Genomic DNA, 21992 nt, shown 5'->3' on the forward strand with positions numbered 1-21992 from the left:
TGAACTCCGGGAGTTGGTGAGGGACAAAGAGGCCTGGTGTGCTGCGATTCATGGGGTCACAAAGAGTCGGACATGACTGAGCGACTGAACTGAACTGAACTGATAATGTGCCAAAACTGTTCTAGGCCCTGGTGATTCAGAAGAGACTTCTGTATGAGACAGTTTCTTGATCTTATACAGAACACATTCTAGTGGGACAGAGAAACAAGGAAATGAATACTTAGTATCATTTTGGGTGGTGATAAGTAGGTCTCCTGCATTGCAGAGGGATTCTTTACCATCTGAGCCACCAAGGAAGCTCCAAGTATAAAGACTAGAAAAGCTGAGTAAAGGGATGGAGAACTGGTGGACAGAGCAGTGTTTTAGACAGGAGAGTAAAGAAAAAGCTCTCTAATATACTAGTGGAGACATGAATTAACTGAAGTAGTAAGTCATACTAACATCTAGGAGAAGAACATTTCAGACAATGAGCGGCAAATACAGTGACCAAAGAACATCAAAATATCTTATTTGCCTACAAAGAGCAGATGAAAAGGAGTATAAAGAGAGATGAGTTTAAAGAATTAGGGAGTGTGAATTATTCCTTAATGTTAAACTCATGGAAACGGAAATATCAAGTGGTTAAAAACATTCCTCAAAGATCTTTCATACTTACATTTGCAAACAGAGGCTCGGTCCATGATCCATATCAAAGAAGAACAGTATTCACAGTAGGTAGGGATGCTATACTGGGTGGCCTTAAAGATGTGACCATTGTGCTCTTCTACCTGAATGAAAAAATACAGCTATTTATGTCAAAGCCAACACAGTAAATGCTGCCCTAACATGTCAGGCAATAGGAAATCCTTCAATTCCTTGTTGTCTTCATTGGGCACATATTCTAGGAGGAGAATTATGATCTTCTGAGAAATAAAATAAAGGTAAACTATCTGATCCCTGCTTTCAAAAAGCTAACAATCTAGTAGAGAGACAAGACCAACTTATATGAAAATCAGAAAACAATGCTATAAACATATAAGAGCTGTCTTATACAACTCTGAATCAGCATGTTAAATTAAAAGCAGTGGGTTTTAAAAATTTAACCTCAAGAACCTTTCACACTTTTCTGTTTATTTATCACAAATTCCTCTTCAATAAAGAGTCGGTACATGTCAGTATGAAAAAGTTGATATATCCACTGGATAAATTCCTAGATGCAGAACTGCTGAGTCAAAGTTTTTTTGGTTTTGTTTTTAATATTTTTAAGGCTTTTAATATATCATCATTAAAGTACCTTCTCCAAGAAAGTTATGCAAATAAACCCCCTATCTGCAGTATTGGGAAAATATCTATATATTTATTTATCTTTCCAGGAAATTAATTTATTTTTAGTTTTGCTCATAGATGGACAAAGTAGAAAATCACTGTTGTTTATTTTAATTTGAATGCTCTTAAGTATAAATACTTATTTATATATTTATTAATATTTCCTTCTATTACCTGCACTTATCACAGGCCCTGAAATATAACAGCTGTTGAATTAATGAATTTTCTTTTTTAAAAAATGTCATACACTTTTACTCATTTCTATCTTCAGGTACTGTTCTCTCCCATATAGACATGAAAGACTACTCTTACAAGGCTTAAAATGCATAAAAGGCCTAAACACTACCTGTTAATAACAGGCACCTTCCTACTATTCCTCTGCATTGCCTACCCTTTCCTTCATATACAATCTCAAAAATTCTCAGTGGTAGGTGGCATTACTCCTGTTTTATATAATATATACTCCTATTATATACATGAGGACATTGAGTCTCAAAAGGATTAAGTTGTCTAAGGTTTCTCAATTGGAAAACCCTCCATCGGTGAATAAGAATAAGCCAGGCTAAAGGGTTTAGATACCCTACTTTCAGGATTCAGTTCTCAAGAAGTAAGATCATGCTAAAAACAGAATCAGATCATGCTTCTAAAACACAAAGTGGAAAAGTGACAAGCAATGATCTAAAGAACCTCAGAATTTGGTTTACAAGTGATACGGAATGATTTATAATCCTGATTTATTAAGTTTAAGGTTAACAATAACTATTCTAGGATTAGAATCTGCCACTGGGAGGGGTGAATCCAGGTTCTGTAGGTCCTAAAGCTTAACATTTTCCGGGGAAAGCGAAAAAGACAGGAGGAGGAAGGGAAACAACCAGAGAAGAAGGAAGAGAAGATAGTGGCGGCAAATGCAGCTGAAGCAGAGGGAATGGGGGAGGAGTGGGAGGAAATTAAGCTCAGAGAAGTCACGATCAAGAGGATGTCAAGTCTTATAGACAGTAAGAACTCTGGGTTTTATTCTGAGTAACACTGTAAGCTAAACTTGTGAGATCTGAGTAGAGGAGGAACATGATCTGATTTCTGTTTTTAAATGGTCATTATGGCTATTATTTAGAAAACTGTGAGGGGAGAATAATATAAGAAGGCAGACCAATCAGAACACAACACATAGTGTATTGGACTTCCCTGTCGCTCAGATGGTAAAGAATCTGCCTGCAACGTTGGAGACCTGGCTTCTATCCCCTGGAATGGAAAGATTCCCTGGAGAAGGGAATGGCAATCCATTTCAGTATTCTTGCCTGGAGAATTCCATGGACAGAAGAGCCTGGCAGATTACAGTCCATAGGATTGCAAAGAGTTGAACACGACTGAGCGACTACCATTTTCACTTTCACAAAGTGTATCAGACTATTGTTAATAGCAGTGGCTGCTGCTGCTGCTGCTGCTAAATCGCTTCAGTCATGTCCGACTCTGTGTGACCCCATAGACGGAAGCCCACCAGGCTCCCCCGTCCCTGGGATTCTCCAGGCAAGAACTCTGGAATGGGGTGCCATTGCCTTCTCCGTAATAGCAGTGGAGGCAATGTGAAATGGTCAGATATTAGATATATTCTGAAGGCAGAATACCTACCAGAGTTCTACCTTCTTTTCCAGCTCCCCTATAAACACGCAATACTCGAACCTGTTAAAGCTACTGGCTCAACATGCCAGGTTTTTATTCACATGTCTTTGAACATACTCTTTCCCTTTGGCTAGACACGGCTTGTCTAAACTACTACTCATGTGTTAAGAACCTGCAAAAATATCTTTTCTTCTGTAAAGTATTCCTTCATTCTCTTTGTATTTCAACAGCACTTTGTACTATTTCTACCATAATATTTATCGCATCTGAAACTAGTAATTTTTTAAATGCCTGCCTTCACTAGCAGATTCTGGGCTCCTCTGGGGCTTAACACATCCTTTTAATTACAGAGATTATGATAAAGTATGTAATAGAGATGATACAAAAGATAAGAACATGAACAATGATAAAATATACTCAAATGCCTTTGGGAATGTCTTTTGAGTTAGAAGGACTTATCTTTGTAAAATCCTAAATAGTCCTCATATTCTTTACAACAGAGAGAGAGAGCTCCTAAAAAAGCGCCTTCCCAGTCCCTACTTCTGCAAAAGGGTCATATTTGTTTGTAACTTTCATGAGTAAACATTTCAGTTTTCTGCCATTTTAGGAAGCCATCATTAATAACAAGTCAAGTCAAGGAATTCAAGACATACTTGTCATTCTAAATTTTTGTAAAGGCATAAAAGATTACCCCCTAGACATCTGATAAACTTATTCCTTAAATACACCCAGAGAAATACTGTATGATTTACTTCAGACTGCTAGTCCAAAAATTACTTTACAACACAGGGCAAAAAAACAGATTACAACTTACTAAATCAGATTCTTTTTTCCTTCTTTTCTTTCTCTCTGTTTTTGGCACCTGGTGGGAAAGAAATACAGAAACTGTGATATAACAAAGACTAATATACTTTCTTACTTCTTTTCTAAAACCTAATTCAAGGAGAAATTTGTGGGTCCTTACATAAAAGTCTCGAGATGATACAATGAAATGATGAAAACCACTGTTTTCCAAAATGAAATTCATGTACTGACCTCTAGCAAAGCTGAGGGTATAATCTTATAGCAACAGCATTTTTAACAACATTATATTTTAATTCAGTGAAAAATGTATTAATTGAAGAAGGCTTAGATAATATAGTCTGATCAACTTGTAAGAGAGAATGGAGTTTGCTGGATCTGAAGTAGTGCAAAGTTGACATGTTCACTGCGGTGCTTTTCTCAAATACTAGATGTCCTAGACTCTTAAGAGGAATTCATAATTGAATTCTTTTAGAAATCAAAATATATTTTACCTTTGTGGGTATGTATTCCAAAGTCTTGAATTCATTCATATATTCATCTAAAAACACTTTAAAAGTGTTAACCCAAACTCTGACTGGAGACTCACTCCAATCTCGCTGCTCAAGCCTCATGGTCTTTTCCAAAATCTGTTCAAATAGTGCGTAGAGGTCTTTATATCGTATGCTTTTCCCATCATCTACCTAATAAACAATAAGAAAAATAAGGTTTTAAGAAGAAATTCTTTATATAGAGAAGACTGATTAAATTTTCATTGGGTAGTATTTTGAATAAAGATTGTACTTTCTAATGGGCATGCCCATGAGGTCATGTGGTATTTGTAAACTCCCACTCTGCTATGGAATATTTGCAGAATAAAACCTGCTACATTTTAATAAAATACCTAATAGTTTAAACAATGTAATAATTGGAGAAAGTCTTGGGAATTTCTCCCATAAACCTGGCTTTTTAACTGTATTTGAAAGTTTAGTCGCTCAGTCGTGTCCAACTCTTTGTGATCCCAGGGACTAGAGCCTACCAGGCTTCTCAGTCCACGGGATTTTCCAGCCAAGAGTACTGGAGTGGGTTGCCATTTCCTTCTCCAGAGGATCTTCCTGACCCAGGGATTGACCCCAGGTCTCCCACATTGTAGGCTGACACTTTACCGTCTGAGCCACCAGGGAAGTCCTAAGGTATGAAGATTATTTGCATACCTTAATTACCTATCTCTCCAGAAATGAACCTTATTTAGATAGTTCTGCCTTAAAAGTGAATACCTGAATTCTTGCTGGTGAAACATTAGGTAAATTTTACTAACTTTACTTAGCTAACTTTACTTTTTCATTTTTCCAAGGAAGAATGACATGCCTTAAAAAACACTATATTTCTTGCAATGGGATCTACATGGAATTCCTTTTAAATTTAAATGAGGTGTAGACTCTCCGTGAGAAAGAAAAATAGCATTTAAGTGACTAAAACATGCTATATACATTTAAAATTTATTTCTCTTTCACTTCCTCAGAATTAGAGGTTGAATCTCTTTAATCCAAGATTATAAAACCACTATCAAGCTCCAGTTTATAATGTTGGTCCTTCCTATGTGATTCAAAAGTACACTGATCCCTAATCTAGAAAATATAGGTGTGAAGCATAAGTAGTTGGCAGGATTGGAAAAATATGGCCAATATTGTCCCTACCCAAACCTTTATTTGCCATAGTCTAATTACTACTTTATTATGGTCAAGAAATTACTGCTCTCTAAGACTGTCTGGTTTCTACTTGCAAAAGGCCAAAAACCCATATACTGAGTGGAAGATAACACAGAAAAGTTCTCTCACTTTTCACATAAAATTATAGGTTGAACAAAGAAAAATCAATTAAATACAAATTATTTTTTATAGAATAAACATGACAATTCAAGAAATACTAATATTCTATAGATCAAAAGCATTAGTTACTATATACTTTCAGTTCAGTTCAGTTCAGTCGCTCAGTCGTGTCCGACTCTTTGCGACCCCATGAATTACAGCACGCCAGACCTCCCTGTGCATCACCAACTCCTGGAGTTCACCCAAACTCATGTCCATCGAGTAGGTGATGCCATCCTGCCATCTCATCCTCTGTCGTCCCCTTCTCCTCCTGTCCCCAATCCCTCCCAGCATCAGAGTCTTTTCCAATGAGTCAACTCTTCACATAAGGAGGCCAAAGTACTGGAGTTTCAGCTTTAGCATCAGTCCTTCCAAAGAACACCCAGGACTGATCTCCATATACTTTAGTACCAAGAATAAATTTTCTAAAACATGAACATAATATGAAAGTATGAAAGTGAAAGTGAAGTTGCTCAGTCGTGTCTGACTCTTTGCAACCCCATGGACTGCAGCCCACCAGGCTCCTCCATCCATGGGATTTTCTAGGCAAGAGTACTGGAGTGGGTTTGTCATTTCAAGGTAAAGTAAAAGTGAAAAAAACTCACACATAGAGATTATGAAACATCTGAAACTGCTCTAATTCCCCGGGATAAAAAAGTATAATAATTCCAACATAAATGAGAATTAGAAGCTGGAGCCAGAGCTAAAAGGATCACAAGAGGTCAAAAATAGAGTGCCGCTGAGTGAAAAATAATCATAGCTAGAGTATTTGAATTTAATATCCTAAGAAGATGAAAATATACCCCTAAGAGGGGGGAAAGGCTGCTCAAGGAAATTAAAGGGTATTATTAATCAGAGGTCAATCAGTATGCTTTTCCATATCTATCCCTAAAACTAAAAGAAGACACTGGAGAAATCTCTAATTGAACATGGCCCTGTATTATTTTTATGGCGTTGTCAAATTTTTCATATGTTGAACTTCTGAATGTCTCCTGACACAGTCCAACTTACCGCCAATGCAGATGAATAAAAGCTGAAGATATTCTGCCGAAATTCTTTCAGGGCTTTCTTGAATACAACATCCACTAGTGTGTCTTTCTTGCTGTCTTCATTATCTAGGTCATTCATCTGGGGACCACAGAAAGAGTTTTTGTACACAATCAACTAAATTGAAAAGAAGTGAATGCCACATTGGACACATATTGTTTCTTCAACAATGACCATCCTGAAAGGGCAAATTATCATGGGACCCAGATAAAAACATGACTAGACAGCCAAAGTTTTCTTACTATGAGATAATTTCTAAGGTCTCTTCTAATATCATATAATTCAATTGTTTTGCTACCAGGAAAACAACTCAAAGTGTATAATGACAAACCTCACCTTAACATATGGAGTGCAACATGACAGTTACAGTGAAAGTGAAGTCAGAAGTAAAGCCTAAAACCTTAAACTCTGTCTACCCAGTCTGACTCATGCATATCCTATGATTTGTACATTTCCGATAAAGAAACAGACCCTCTAACTTACTGAAGCATACATACTTTAGGGGGCATATCCTGATATACAAGCATTCCACAGTCAAACCTGCTTAGGGGCCTGAATACCTTTTTCAGAAGAAATTCATCCATGCTTTTTAAATCACTGGCACTTGCTATAATCTGGACAGAGTCATTTTGCCAGTGCACAGACTCCAAAGCCACACTGCTGATCTTCACACTTCGCTTGCGCCTTGCCTTTGGAGAAGGCTCTTTGTTCTCTTTGAATTCCTTTCGGCAACTCCCAGGCAATTCTGGACTCAAAGGAGGTGTTGGGTGATTATGAGATAATTCTGTAAACCAAGATAGAGTATCCAAAAGAAATTTTTTTTAGTAAAAATATTGAAACCTCCACACCTTCTTTTCAAGTTCCTTTAGTAAGTCACTAAAGGAAATAAGTAAACATCTGAAAAGTAACATTAATGTTTGGGGTCAGACAGTTAGGCAATAAATCCAGATTGTATGTTTGTACTGATATTTGTTTAAGAATTATCACTTTCCAATGGGAAATGCTATCAGGTGTCCCAAAGAGATGAGGTCTGATACTGAAAACCTGGATGGAAGTGCTGTATACAACTGAAGCCTGGATTCCAAAGATCTCAGTCCCAAAGAAGAGAGGCGTACACAATCACACTAGGATGTTCAGTGTTGACTGCTAACCCAGTCCGAGCTTTACTACATCTGTTTGAAAGAACAACCAGCTTATATAAACCCAATAAATCAGTGACGCTTGATAATTAGTATTATTTCTTTACTAGGGTCTAAAGCCATAAATGTTTCAGTGACAATATCTGGTGTTAGCCTGGCAACCTCTATTTAGGGAGCAAGGTAACTCAGTTGGTTCACTTCTGCTTAGATCTCTTTACTATTTAAGATTTTCTTTCATATGCATACTTTCCTCAAAATTGTATTAATTTCTCAGACAACTCCTGGACTGAACCAGTTTTGTATATAATATTGGAAAACACAACAAAATTTTTCTGCAACTGTTTATACCAGAGAAATTTGGTTCCATGTAGTCCACTGGAATCTAGAACTACACTGGATTTGCCAATGCCTACCTGGGGCTTGATGAGAACGTTGGTCCCATTTCACATACCTGTTTTTCTCACACATATTTACCTTATCTTCTGGCCAATGATATATCCTCATTCCATCTAAAAGCTTAATTCTGATAATAAAGGGAAACAAGTAACCTTCCATATGCTAAATGCCACAATAGGCAGGAAATGAGACAAACTAAATTTCAGATATGCCACGAGAATAAAAAATATGAAGATATAGAGAGGATACAAGTATATTCAAACTGGTGTTAACTGATATTAATTCCATTATATAACCTAGATATACAAGTATCTAATTATTTCATTTAACAAACAATATCTTTCTTTATACTAAAAGAAATAATGGTTACTAAAGAAACTATAATCCTAGTTTAGCCTTAAAAACAAGGGCTACCTTAATAAATTTTTACTCAAAGATAAATAAAAAGGTACAATTTTAATTTTTATACATGTATCCTTATTAAGCAAACACTCAAAGAATTTCCTAATTCCTTCTTGGAAATAAGCAGTAGAGAATATAACTGTGAAAAATGAAAAATTTAGAATGACTACTATAAAACAGATAAAACATAAGAAATGGATCCTCATAGGAATTCCAAATTTTCCAAACTGAACTTGTAGAATTCACTTAATTTACTACTGGTTTTATCCATATCAGTTTGCAAACTGATAGGAGCAGAGTCAGAAGACAGAAAAACAGGATTCTAATTAAATTTCTACCAGTTTTCCCTCTGACACACAGGTACTTCTGCTCTGGTTGATCCATGCCTTTGTGAAACTTGATCATCTTTCCTCCCTTTATCTTATCTTATCCTCTGTCCCTTTATTTTTATCTTAGCCTAGATGTGACAAGTTTTGTTTACTTATTTTAACTTGGTCTGTTCTATTTCTACTTAGAGATAATAATTTTCTTCCTAGGGCCTATTTCTATTTTATTCAATACTGACATTTCACCCACTCATTGGTATTTTACCCACTCATTATCACATAGCCACTTCTGATGTATATCCCCCCTATTGAAGATAGCTGGCATCTTTACATAGTAATTAAAAACGCACATACATACTTAAGCAAAGGGCTTGGAGAGAAAGGGCTAATCTTCAAATGTTGGGATTACTGCAATCCTTGGAGAGTCAGTAATTCTAGCATTTAGAGAAACCATATCAACAGATGAACTAACTGTTGGGTACTTGTTATGTGCTATGATTGATGCCCCCAAATTAAAATAACAGCTACCATTATAAAGTCCTAGCAACTGACATACAGTAGATCTTTTAGCACAACAGTTAAGAATACGGACTCTGGAGCCAGTTCGCCTGAATTCAGATCTCAGCTCTAACAACTGCTATACGTGTATAAGCAAATAATTTCTCCATGCCTCAGCTTTCTCATTTGTAAAGTGGGAAAAATAATCATACCAACCTCAAAAAATGGCTGTGAGGATTGAGTCAATACATCCAAAATGCTGAGCACAGTGCCTTTTTCATAGTAAACAATCAAATATTAGCTGCTGCTATCTTATTAATTTTTACTAGGAATATATATATGGAAAAGGCAATGGCACCCCACTCCAGTACTTCGCCTGGAAAATCCCATGGACGGAGGAGCCTGGTAGGCTGCAGTCCATGGGGTCGCTAAGAGTCGGACACGAATGAGCAACTTCACTTTCACTTTTCACTTTCATGCATTGGAGAAGGAAATGGCAACCCACTCCAGTCTTCTTGCTTGGAGAATCCCAGGGATGGGGGAGCCTGGTGGGCTGCCGTCTGTGGGGTCGCACAGAGTCGGACACGACAGACCTGATTTAGCAGCAGCAGGAGGAATATATACTTGTTAGGTGAATGAATGGTGGCTAAATTTTTACACTTTAGAAAACTGAGGCTAATCAAAGATTCGCAATTATTCTTGAAGTTGTTACTTCATTGTTTTGGTGCTATATTTCCTTGAAACTACTCTTACAGGTAAAATGTAATTCTATAATTATCTCTTAGTTAAGGAAGGATTTAACAATCTTGGTCCTACCTCAATAGAATATCTTGCCAAGAGGATTACTGTTACAAATACTAGAGGGATAGAAAACTTTCAGAATGAGTAAACAAATTATGAAGACAATCTCCACCCTTTGTCCATTTTTACCATCTGGAAACCGATGAGCTGGAATCATATCTGAGCCAGCAAAGAGTGCTGAAACCTCTGAGTGAGTATCAGGTTTCACTCTGGAAGTCTTCTTCTCTCCTTGTTTCCCTTTGGCCCAGAATCTCATCTTAGCTCTCTGAGGTCTGTTTAGCAAAAAGAAAAAAAAAGCAAAAATGGCAATCAGCATGTCCTATTGACATTATTTGTATATCACTTTAAGTTATATAAACAACTTTCATATGAATTAATTCATTTAACCTTCACAGTTAAGCTTAAGTCATATTTAATCTTCAACTGTACAGTTAAACTTCATCTGGAAAGTAAATGATAATCTCCTCATCTTGAAAACAGAAATGAGAGCCAGAGATGTTAACTAAAACCACCATTTATATGAGTTATTATCATATAATCATATTAGTTATCATCATATAGGTACTTATGCTCCAGGCATAAGTACTTGTATAGAGTTACCTTAAATACCTATAACAACAAATTTACATTCAAACCATAAACAGTTTTCAGGTGAAAAACTGGTGGTTTAAATATTAGGTGACTTTCCCAAGGTTACACAGCCAGTGAGTGACAAAGTGGAGGATCATACCTACTATGCAACATTGCCTCATTCTAGCACTTACATACTCTCTCCCTTCACATGCATCAAAGAAACATCCTGAGACAATAACAGCTTGAAACCTCTGAGTGAGTATCAGGTTTCACTCTGGTGGTTTTCTTCTCCCCTTGTTTCCTAACAAGAGTTAGGATAACCCATGTATCCTAACTCTGTACTAGGAGGCTTACTTGTACATTTAGTGTTGGTTCCTTTGTATGTTTGTCTACCAAAAAAGAAAAAATTTTTGAGCATCTTCTAGAAGCCAGGCACCGGGCCTTACTTACAATGACTACTTTTCACAACTGCCATGATAAATGAGTATTTTTATCCTAACCACACATGAACAACCTGAGGCTCAGAGTGCTGATAGAGACAGAAGTTAAAATCAGGTCTATCTGCTTTGGAAGTCAATTTTCTTTTATTCATGGTGCCCTCTTTTTTTTTTAATAGCATATTACTAAACTTGTACATCTATATGGTATGAAAAGAAATTGTTCCACAAAGCTTATTACAAATGATAGAGCTTTTTCCCTGCTATTCTTATCCCTTTTCTGATCCCTAAACAACCCTTTAGAATTTACTTAAATGGTTCTTTTAATATTCACCAAACTTATATTGCTATCATACTTGTGACCACAGGTAATAAAGTAAGCACATTCCAACACTCCAGTTCTATACCCTACACAAACACAGACATCCCCCTCCAACAGAATATTGTAATTTTAGTTAGGTCAATATACAGTTTTTTTTAGTAGTATTCACCTTTTTTTTACTATGTAAGTAATATTCACAACTGAGGCATATACCCTATATAACTCATATTTTTTAGAGTTAATATTTTATTTTATATTTGCTCATTTTTCTACATTCAATTCACCTCCAAGTGTTTCCCCATTTGTGAATATCTCCTCTCAACATGTTGAAACACAGTTAGGTATGCCATCAGTTCCATGTTCTTAAATCTTTCCCAGAGCCTTCTAACCTGCTCTAATATGGCATGGTTCCCTCTGTGATTGCTGTACAACCATCATTTGTAAAGCTACTTTCAGGATCATAATGGAGATTTCTTTTGTCTCCACTATTTTATGATGACATGTCTTTTGGTATGGGTCTATTTTCATTCATTATGTTGAGCCTTGTCAATCTAGAGGCTCAAGTCCTTCAATTCTGTGACATTTACCTGAATTTATTAATGATTTGCTCCTGTCCGTATTCTTTGTCCTATCTTTCCAGAGTTCTTACAAGTGGGTCACTGGATGTCCTAAACTGCTTCTCTAATTTTCTTCTCTTTTCTTGCCTCTTCTCTCCCTTTGTCTTTTTGTTCAAATTTCTAAGAGATATCAACTTTCTTTCTCATGCTTTGGACTTCTTTATGCTATTGTAGTTTCAATTTTCAAATGCTCTTTTTTTATTATGGATGTTTCCCTTTCGACTATTCTAATTTCATGAATATAGTTGTATTCCTTTATGCAGAAGATCTATTGGTAGTTTTATGTATCTGTCTTGAAGTTTTATTTCCCCTGTATAGTTTATTTCTTCCAAGTTACATTTTATCCATTAATTTTAGTTTCTTTCATTTAAGATGGCTCCTCAAATGTGTGGTGATCATGCTTGGAACCGCTTCCCTTGTGGCTCAGCTGGTGAAGAATCCGCCTGCAATGTGGGAGACCTGGGTTTGATCCCCGGGTTGGAAAGGTCCCCTGGAGAAGGGAAAGGCTACCCACTCCAGTATTCTAGCCTGGAGAATTCCATGGTCTGTAGTCCATGGGGTCGCAAACAGTTGGACACAACTGAGCGACTTTCACTTTCACATGCCTAAAAGTTCTAGTGTGCATTGGTGGGGCCTCCAAACCATGGTTGCCCTTGCAGGGTTATCTGGCTGATGCCAATATCTTTAGGTCTTTTCTTGAGGGTTGGACCAAAGTCCCAAAGACTCTTTGAATCATCTGCTTAGAGGTTATGTGAAACATGGGAGCTGAATACAGAATAAAATCTGGGGGATCTTAACATTCAGTATGTAAACATTCATAAAACCCCCCTGGTTCCAAATATGCACCTCAATCCTCAAGTATATCTGGTTACCTCTAAGTGCAGAAATCTTTTGTTTTGTCCTTTCCAGAAAATATATCTCCTATTTTCTGCTAGGGTTGGGCAAGATCAGCCAGTCAGATTCTTCTTTCTCAGTTGGCTTAAGATTCAGCTTTCTCCTATCTATTAAGACATTTAAAGTTTGTCTATTTACCTTTTGGATTCCACATTTTTATTATTTCTGTCTCCTGTTGCTTTTTTGCTTTTGTTGCTTTTGTCCTATATAGGCTGTTTTAGGAGGATATGGAAATTAAATTTATATATTTAATCTGCTATCTCCACTTATATATTTTTCTACTGTGTTATATATTGTTTCTCAAACTTTCATCTCCAGCATAATCTGCTCTAGATTTGGGTTACCTTGGATTATACCTCTACAGTCATTGAGAAAGTGATCTTTAATAGGGTTATGAACCAGATAGATATTCAATGTGATATTCAATATCAGTGAAGACCTCTTATCAGTGAGGAACCAACTGCCTTACATAATACAATAAGGGACACAAAGTCATATTCTTGATAAATAAAAACTTCATATACTTGCCTAAAAAGAACAGTTATTTCCTGAAAGCTTTTTCCAGTTCTATTTGTAAAACACTTAAGTCAGAGCAGAATTCAAGTCCAAAACTGGGAAATATTTTCAGTTTATTTATATTTCAGATGAAATACTCTCATCTCATCTAATGTATTTTCTTTACAACCAAAATCCTAAGTCATTATTAATGATGTTAAGACTTTGCCCTGGGGCTTCCCTGGTGCTCTAGTGGTTAAGACTGCACTTCTACTGCATGGGGGTGTGGGTTTGATCTCTGGTCAGAGAACTAAGATTTCACAGGCCAAACAGTGTGGCCAAAAAAAAAAAAAAGATTCTGCCCAAATCACAGTGCTAACATATAAAAAGACAAAGTTTATTATATATATCTGAACTGTTTGTTTCTGTCAGAGTAGGTGCTTAGTATTTGCTGAAAAATGAATTTCAGAACTTTCTAAATCAATAGCTGCTTTTTGAATTACGCTTTCATAAAGATGCTCAGTATTTGGCTATAGTCTATTAGTAAATAAAATTATATTACCCCTATTAACTTTCAGTGTATGTATGCTTTATACCTTATATCTGAATCTGAAGCCTTCTGTCTCACTGCCAACTTCGTAATCTCTCCTTGAGACATGGTCTTATGAAGCTTTGCTTCTTCATCAACTGAAGAAAACCGCTGTGATGTCTGTAATAATTACATATGTAAAGACTTTAAAGCCAAGTAATTATTATCATAGCACTGTAATTAAAACTCAGATTACAGAATTATTTGAGAATTACACCTATTAAAAACATACAAAATACATTCATATTACTCAGAGATTCATTAAAATAAAAGAACCTACTAAAAATTCCATTAAGTTCAAACAGTAATCCAAAGTAAAGGGCACTTGGGTCAATAAAAATGCTAAATGGGAAATATCAGCTCATGTTTTCTGACAATTTAACAAACAATATCAAGTAGGGTGAATGGAAAAAAAAAAAGAGTATCAAATGAAAAGTAAGAAAAAAATCAAAACCATCTAAAGACAGAGACAAAAGATCTAGGACCTGATAAATCTAGATATACAGGATAATTAATCAGTAGTTATCAACTTAAAGACACAGCCCAAACTTTAAAGAAAAAATTCTCAAGGTCTGCAAGTAAAAAGATCAAATAACTTATAAGGGCAAGAGGTTTAGACTGGCAACAGACTTACCAACAACAACAGACAAAGTAAGACAACAACAACATAGCATTTTCAAATAACTCAGAAAAAGAAAATATGAATCAAGGACTTCATATGTAGCCAAGGTGTCCCTTCAAATATCAAGGCCATAGAAAGATCTCAGGGAATTCCATATTGTTGGCCCTTTGAGTAACCTAAGGGAAGAGCTTCGTCCAACCAAGAGATAAACAGGGAAACTTCTGCAAAATATTTGAAGTGATAATTTAATACATTTAATAGTAGATCTAAGACAAAAACAAAGGTGGGGACTAATGGTGAAAGAATTGTATACAAAATTACATTTTCTGACAAAATAGGAATAAAAGCTTAAAAAAACAGGAGTAGAAGGGAATAGAGACTAGAATAATTCACCAATAGTTGTGTCACAATAGGTAAGAATATTACTCATTTAAAAATGACTAATTAGAGTATTATTGATTAAATTTTAAAATATTAAAGGCATTTTTTAAAGTTACACATAAAAGTAAACAATCAACAGAACAAGACCACAATGTTTGCTAAACATCAAAAGAAATTTAAAAAAATAAAAGAGAAAAAAAATGAACACAGCAAATTTAACATAACATGATCGTAACAAAATTAATTGCAAGTTGAGAATTAATCTCTCACTTTCATCAATAAACATGAATAGATTTAACTCACCTAGTAAGGGAAAGATTTTTTACTTTGGCTCACAAAGCAGGGGCCAACTATACTGTATAAAAAACACACCTCTAAACAAAAGGATCCAGACAGGCTAAAGTTAAAAGGACAAACAACAGTATTCTAGGCAAATGGAAATAATAAGAAAACGGAAGCTGTGATACTACTACTGTAGAATTCAAGTAAAAAAACATGGAAGCTGACAAAGGACACTTTTTAATACTAAAAGGTACAATTCACAATGAGTAACAGGAATGATATTAACATTCATCTGATATAAGACAGATAAAAAATAATAAGGATATAGAAGACAAATAACATTATCAGTAAAGTAGAGATTATGGATGTATACTGAAATTTTACACTCTGAATAGAGAATACAACTTATCAAACACACATTCAACAAGTAACAAGTGCTGGCAAGGACATGGATAGAAGAGAACCCTCGTTCACTATTAGTGGGAATGTAAATTGGTATGGCCACCATGGAAAACAGTATGGAAGTTCTGCAGAAAATTAAAAATGGAATTATGATATGATCCAGAAATTCCATTCTGGGTATTTATCCTAAGGAAAAAAACCACTAATATAAGATATATGCACTCCAATGTCCATTGCAGCATTATTTATGATAACCAAATTATAGAAGTAGCAAAGTGCTCACCAATAGAAGACTGGATAAAAAAGATGTGGTATATATATAAACACACACATATGTGTGGAATATTTCTAAGCCATAAAAATGAATTCTTGTCATTTGAGCCAACATGTATGGATCTAGAGGGAATTCTACTAAGTGAAGTAAGTCAAAGACAAAGACAAAAAGTGCATGTTCTCACATGTGGATTCTAAAAAACAAAAACAAAATGAAAAAGGACTCATACATACAAAGAACAAATGGGTAGTTGCCAGAAGGGAGTAGGGGGAAGGAGGGGTGGGCAGAAGAGGTGTAGATTTTGAGATTAAGAGGTACAAACCTCCAGTTCAATAATAAACAAGTCATGGGTATGTGTATAGAGCATAAGGAATATGGTCAGCAACATTATAATAACCTTGTATGGGGATTGATGACTCTAAACTTATTATGGTGATCATTTCAAAATGTAGGCAAGTGCTAAATCATTACATAGTATATCTGAAAGTTAACATAATATTGCAATCATATATATTTCAATTTAAAAAATGTACATGGAACATTCATAAAAACTGATCATATTCTAAGTAACAAAGAAAATATCAATAAATTTGATCAAACAGAAGCATTATAAATAGTCTTTCATCAGAATACAATAAAACTAGAAACTAACAAAGATTTAAAAACAAAAAGGCCCTTCATCTGAAAACTAAAAAAAATTTTATTAAACAAGTTTCAGGTAAAAAAGGAAATATAAACTAAAATTACAGGTTTCTTAAAAACAATAAATCCTTTACACATTAAAATAAATGAGATACATCTGAAGTGTGATCAGAGGAGAATTTACAGCCTTAAAAACCTGTATCAATAAAAATAAATGAATTAAATTATTCACTCAAAGATGAGAAAAATAAGAAAGTAAACCAAAAGAAAATATAATAAATAATAAACATAAGGTAAAAACAGAAATCAGTGGAGAATGAAAAAAAAAGGGAATATAATAAATAAAACCAGATCCTGTTACCCTGGAAAAAATTAACAAAATAGACAAATAACTAGGTAAAAAAAAAAAAAAACCTATGAAATAAGAACTGACAAAAGGAAAATAACCACTGAAACAGGACTTTTTTAAATCATGAGACTACTTTATATACCTCTATGCAAGTAAATCTGAACGATGAAATGGAAAAAACTAGTTGCCAAAATTGGCCTTATTAGACAGAAAGCTTTAAAGTCTAATTCTCCTAGAAGAAATAGAGGAACTTATGCTACAAAAAAGTACCAATCCCAGATAGTTTCATAGGAAAATTCTACCAAATCAAACAGCAGAAAATGGCAATGCTATGACTTGTCCTCTGACTTTTTGGGGGGAATAAAATACATATATAAATACTGAGTGTAGGGAGTTCCCTGGTGACCTAGTGGTTAGGATCTCACTCCATGTTCAGGGGTTCAAGTTCTGTTCAGGGAACTAAGACTGTAAGCTGAGACGTACAGCCAAAGGGAGGCAAAAAAAAAATTTAATGAAAATCTGAATAACAAAACTGAAAACCAGAGAGCCCTAACAAGACTTGAAGAAATTAAACAAAATAAAATAGAAAACAGTATGCTAAAAAATAAGTAAATACTAAGTGTATGCAATGCTGCTGTCCTGGGGCCACCAATCTAAACTTTTCATGCCATAAACTGTTCAATTTACCAGTTTTCCAACTTGCCATTTCCTTCTCCAGGGGATCTTCCCAACAGGGATCGAACCCAAGTCTCCTGCATTGCAGACAGATACTTTACCATCTGAGCCACCTGGGAAGCCCCCAACTTGCAACACTCACCTCAAAATCACTAGCCTAGGTCCTAAAATATTATAAATATCCTTTCCTGACTTCCCCTTTCTGAAAAATTTCTAAGACCTAGTCGAGGTGGCTTTCCCCTTACTGTAAAATAAGCTAACAGACTTAGCCGTGCTTGACCAATGGGTTTTTTTTCTGGCAGTTTTCTGCAGAGTAAAAGAAGGAAAATTCAACACAGATAAGAAGTGAAGAGTATCTCAGAGAAATACAAACAGAAATAGGAAGTAAGAAGTACAGTAAGTCTTCTGTATTGAAGAATGAAAATGGAAACTCAGTTTTATCATACAGGAGATAAAGTCAGACCCACGGAGCTGACTGCTGTAAGTGTGGGGAATGGCAGAAGAAACTATATAGAGAAAACTCTGTTACCTATATCAATCCTACAAATAAGGGGTAGAAATGATTTTATTAACTCACCATCCACAAGATTCAGAGACTAAATAAAAAGCTATATGAAAGCTATCTTTAAAATGCTGTTTAGCAGAACATGTTGTTGTTCTTGGGTAAAAACCAACATGGTGTGTATAAAAACTAAGTGAAAACAGTTATTCAAATGGCAGAGTTACAAGTAGGAAAAAAAAAAACAAGGTCTTAAAGATAGAAACTACCACTCTCACTTCCACGCCTTCATTGCAGGTAACAACTAATTATCCATTTGTCAACTCCAGAGGTAATGCTTATCAAATCCCCTTGAAGAAATTCATATCTAACTGTTTCTATCTCATTAGGATCAGGTATTTCACAATGGAAAGGTCAGTTGATGGCTTCCTTGAGGAATGACACACTTCTTAGCAAATATCAGAGTTACTAAGTCACTCTGTCCAGGAAAAAAAAAAAAAACTATCCAGCTTTTTAAAAAATCATACCATTTACAACCCTGAAGATATTCAGAATTTGATAATTCAGTAGATTCCAGTTAGAAATAATTAGTCTTCATTTTCACAATATCAGATAACATTAGAACATGGCGTATTTTCAGATAAACAGAAACGTACTTTAAAACTGTCCCTACCCTTCCCACCCCCAACCCCAATAAGTATCTGTCAGCATAGTCTAGAGAAAGCAAAGCTTCTTCATGCAAGTGTCCACCAGAAACAAACACCACAACCTATTCCTAAAATAGCTAGTGATGAAACACAAGGACAGGGAGAAAGCTGGAGAGGTGACTACCACACTGTGCAGGAGGGCGCTCTACAACTACTGGCATGCAGTGACCGTCAAGCAGGTGAACAGACTCACAGGCAAAGACCGCCAGACAGAACCCTCAGAGGGGCTGAATGCTCCAAGCAGAAAGCCCAGCTTCTTGGTTCCTCTCAATAAGAGTTCTCAGAAAGAATTCTACCACCAAAAGGATTGAGGTTTGTATCAGAGGAAACTCTCAGGAACAAAATAGCAATTACAAATGCCAAATTCTTCGACTAATAAAAACTGGAGAATAATTTAAGTATGTTCCCTATTTATACTAGAAATATATAGCAGTGTTTTTTCATTAAAATTAGTTTGCTCCATTACATAATTTCATCTTCAACCAACTAAGCATATGATAGAATACGTTTCAATAATTATAACTTAAAATAGGGCCATCTCCAAAGTGGAGTTATTTAACTCTACACTGAAGAGAAGTCTTTGGTTCTAACTAGATATATTAATGAACATACAGACTGAGCAACTTTTACCATTTGGTTCAGGGTAATGATTCATTAGTCTAATTAGATAACTGGCTGTGCATTTTTCTATTTTTGTTGGTTATTTTATTTTTTCTTCCTTAGAATATCCATATTATCATTTAAAAACTGGGTCTATCTCCAACAAAAGATAAAGACAATGAGAATATTCTGGAACGTAACGATAATTTTAATTAACTAGGTCTTTGGCACAAATAGCCTGAAAGTTAAAAAAAAAAAGTGAAAGTGTCAGTCGCTCAGTTGTGTCTGACTCTGCGACCCCATGAGCCCGCCAGGCTCCTCTGTCCATAGAACTCTCCAGGCAAGAATACTGGAGCGGGTAGACATTCTTTTCTTCAGGGGATCTTCCCACCCCAGGGAACAAACCTGTGTCTCCCACATTGCAGGCCGATTCTTTACCATCTGAGTCACCAGAGAAGCCCCCAAACAGCTTAAAATCATTCTTTGAATATTGATAAAATATTTAATGAGTCAAAAGAAGACCATCCTAAAATGTTCCTCCCGTAATGAACAGATACTACAGAAGAACATTAGAGACTAAACTTAATTAAGAATATGCATGTAAATAAAATGCTATCACTCTACTTCCTCAGTGATAACATTTAGTACACAGCAGGCATACAAGGTACTCCTATTGTATTTTCCAGGCCAATTCTAAAATCAAACACTTTATATCCATAAATACACTCAAACTTATCAAGCTATATGTACCTAATTTGGGTTGAGATATGATAATAAAGCTATTTTATCTTTGCAGCTTTATTTAAACATAATGTTAATGTTATACTTTGTGATTAATATAAATTCACATTATCTACAGCCTTTTTTAGTTGGCTGGGTTGGTCCAGGAAGATATTTTTGGCATTTCTCATTAAATTTAAAAAAAAATTCATGTTTATTTTTTATTACTAAAAAATGCAGAGGGGAAGCAGGTTTAAATGCAAAAAAAAAAAAAGAGAGAAGGAGAGAATACTATTTCAGTTAAAAGCTACTGGATTGTTTAACATAGACTCTATTCACTAGAACACAGAGAGATCAGGAAGCTAGGGCTAGCAGGTCAAATAAAGCCCATTGCCTGTTTTCGTAAATAGTTTTATTGGAACACAGCCATGCACCTTTGTTCACTTGCCTACGGCGATTTCCATTCTACAATAGTAGAGTTAACTAGTTCCAACAGAGACTGTATGACCCATAGAATCTGAAATATTTAATATCTGGCCCTTTACAAAAAAAGTTTGAGGCTCTTGTTCTAGAAACTTTTAAGATAAAACAGAAAACTTCTACGTTAGTGCTAAGTTAAATAATTCTAATATTTTTTGCCTAATTTATGATTTAACTGACATATACTGCTAGAGTGCCCTTAATCCAAGTCCTGTTAAATTAAGGTTTAGCTTTAGTTGCTGTGTTCACTGAGGTTTCCCACGTACAAACCATTATATGGAAAAGAAGCTGTGAAGGTTAGCTTTAGATTAGCAAAGACTATTTCCATCAGATTTGCTTGTTGCCTATTTTTCTTATATTGCTATAAAATTACCATTTCGGAGTCACTGTGAGAGGCCTGACCCAGGCTGGGTGCAGGCCCTAGCTCAGAGTGAGAAGCTTGGTCAAGGGAGAGAAGGGGCTCAATAATGTCATCGTAATCATCTTCCTCTGTATCCCCCTCCCCATCGGCAAAAGTACCTCTAGTCAAGAAATCGGAGCGCGTCCGCGCCATTCGAGCTTTCTTTTTATGGGCCGGTCTGGCAACCTGCTTGACCAAATGATAAAACAAATAACACAACAATGTTTTGTTTTGGCTTTTTGGGAGACGATGCCAATGAAAGACATCAAAGAGCTCACGAATCTCTTGAAACATCCCCTCCCGCCCCATGCCTTTTCCACTACAAGTGACAGCCATAAAAAAGCAATCCATATTCATTACTCTGGACAAAGAATAAGAATGGAAGCTAAATCCACACTGTTCTTCTCCACAGCCAAGGAAGTCACTTTTCACTGCCACTGTAAGTCACCAAAGTCACCTGCATAAAGTGCCTTCTTTTCTTTTAGAATTCCTTTTTTGTAAATATAATCTGGATTTGTAGGCATCCTTCCCTACCTGAAGTATTCCTCTCTGAGTATAACAGACTTAACTCATGGCTTCTTTTTCTATAAACACATGGGAGTAAATGAGTAGATGGAAGTGTTCTAACTACAAGAACAGTAATTTCCAAAACAGTATGCACCTATTTTGCATAAAAGATAAATAAAACAAAATTCAACACTTACCTCTCCTTGGCCCGGCCCAGTTAACTTTACAGGTTTCCAAGTTGGTTCATCTTGTTTCTGGAGTTGAGGATTTCCACTGTTCAAGGCTTCCGTGGTGACACTTTGGATGAAACAACAGGATTACATTTTGATTCCTAGCAGATACTTCA

At 35.6% G+C, this 21992-nt stretch overlaps 1 protein-coding gene across 16 annotated transcripts in view; it reads right to left on the reverse strand.

The window, feature by feature from the left end:
- The window catches only part of MYO9A (myosin IXA), a 256411-nt gene that overhangs the window by 46154 nt on the left and 188265 nt on the right, over positions 1-21992 (reverse strand). For 6 of the 16 annotated variants that reach the window (XM_027553113.1, XM_027553112.1, XM_027553109.1 and 3 more), the window contains 9 exons: positions 21844-21943; positions 21113-21328; positions 14114-14226; positions 10309-10451; positions 7178-7401; positions 6582-6698; positions 4218-4406; positions 3737-3784; positions 656-767 (listed from right to left, as the gene is read on the reverse strand). In XM_027553113.1, the coding sequence (XP_027408914.1) occupies positions 656-767; positions 3737-3784; positions 4218-4406; positions 6582-6698; positions 7178-7401; positions 10309-10451; positions 14114-14226; positions 21113-21328; positions 21844-21943 (1262 nt within the window). The remainder of the gene's footprint in view (positions 1-655; positions 768-3736; positions 3785-4217; positions 4407-6581; positions 6699-7177; positions 7402-10308; positions 10452-14113; positions 14227-21112; positions 21329-21843; positions 21944-21992) is intronic. The other 10 variants (XM_027553117.1, XM_027553114.1, XM_027553123.1 and 7 more) reach the window with 2 other exon arrangements.

This window comes from Bos indicus x Bos taurus, chromosome 10 (assembly GCF_003369695.1).
Source record: "Bos indicus x Bos taurus breed Angus x Brahman F1 hybrid chromosome 10, Bos_hybrid_MaternalHap_v2.0, whole genome shotgun sequence".
NCBI lineage: Eukaryota > Metazoa > Chordata > Mammalia > Artiodactyla > Bovidae > Bos > Bos indicus x Bos taurus.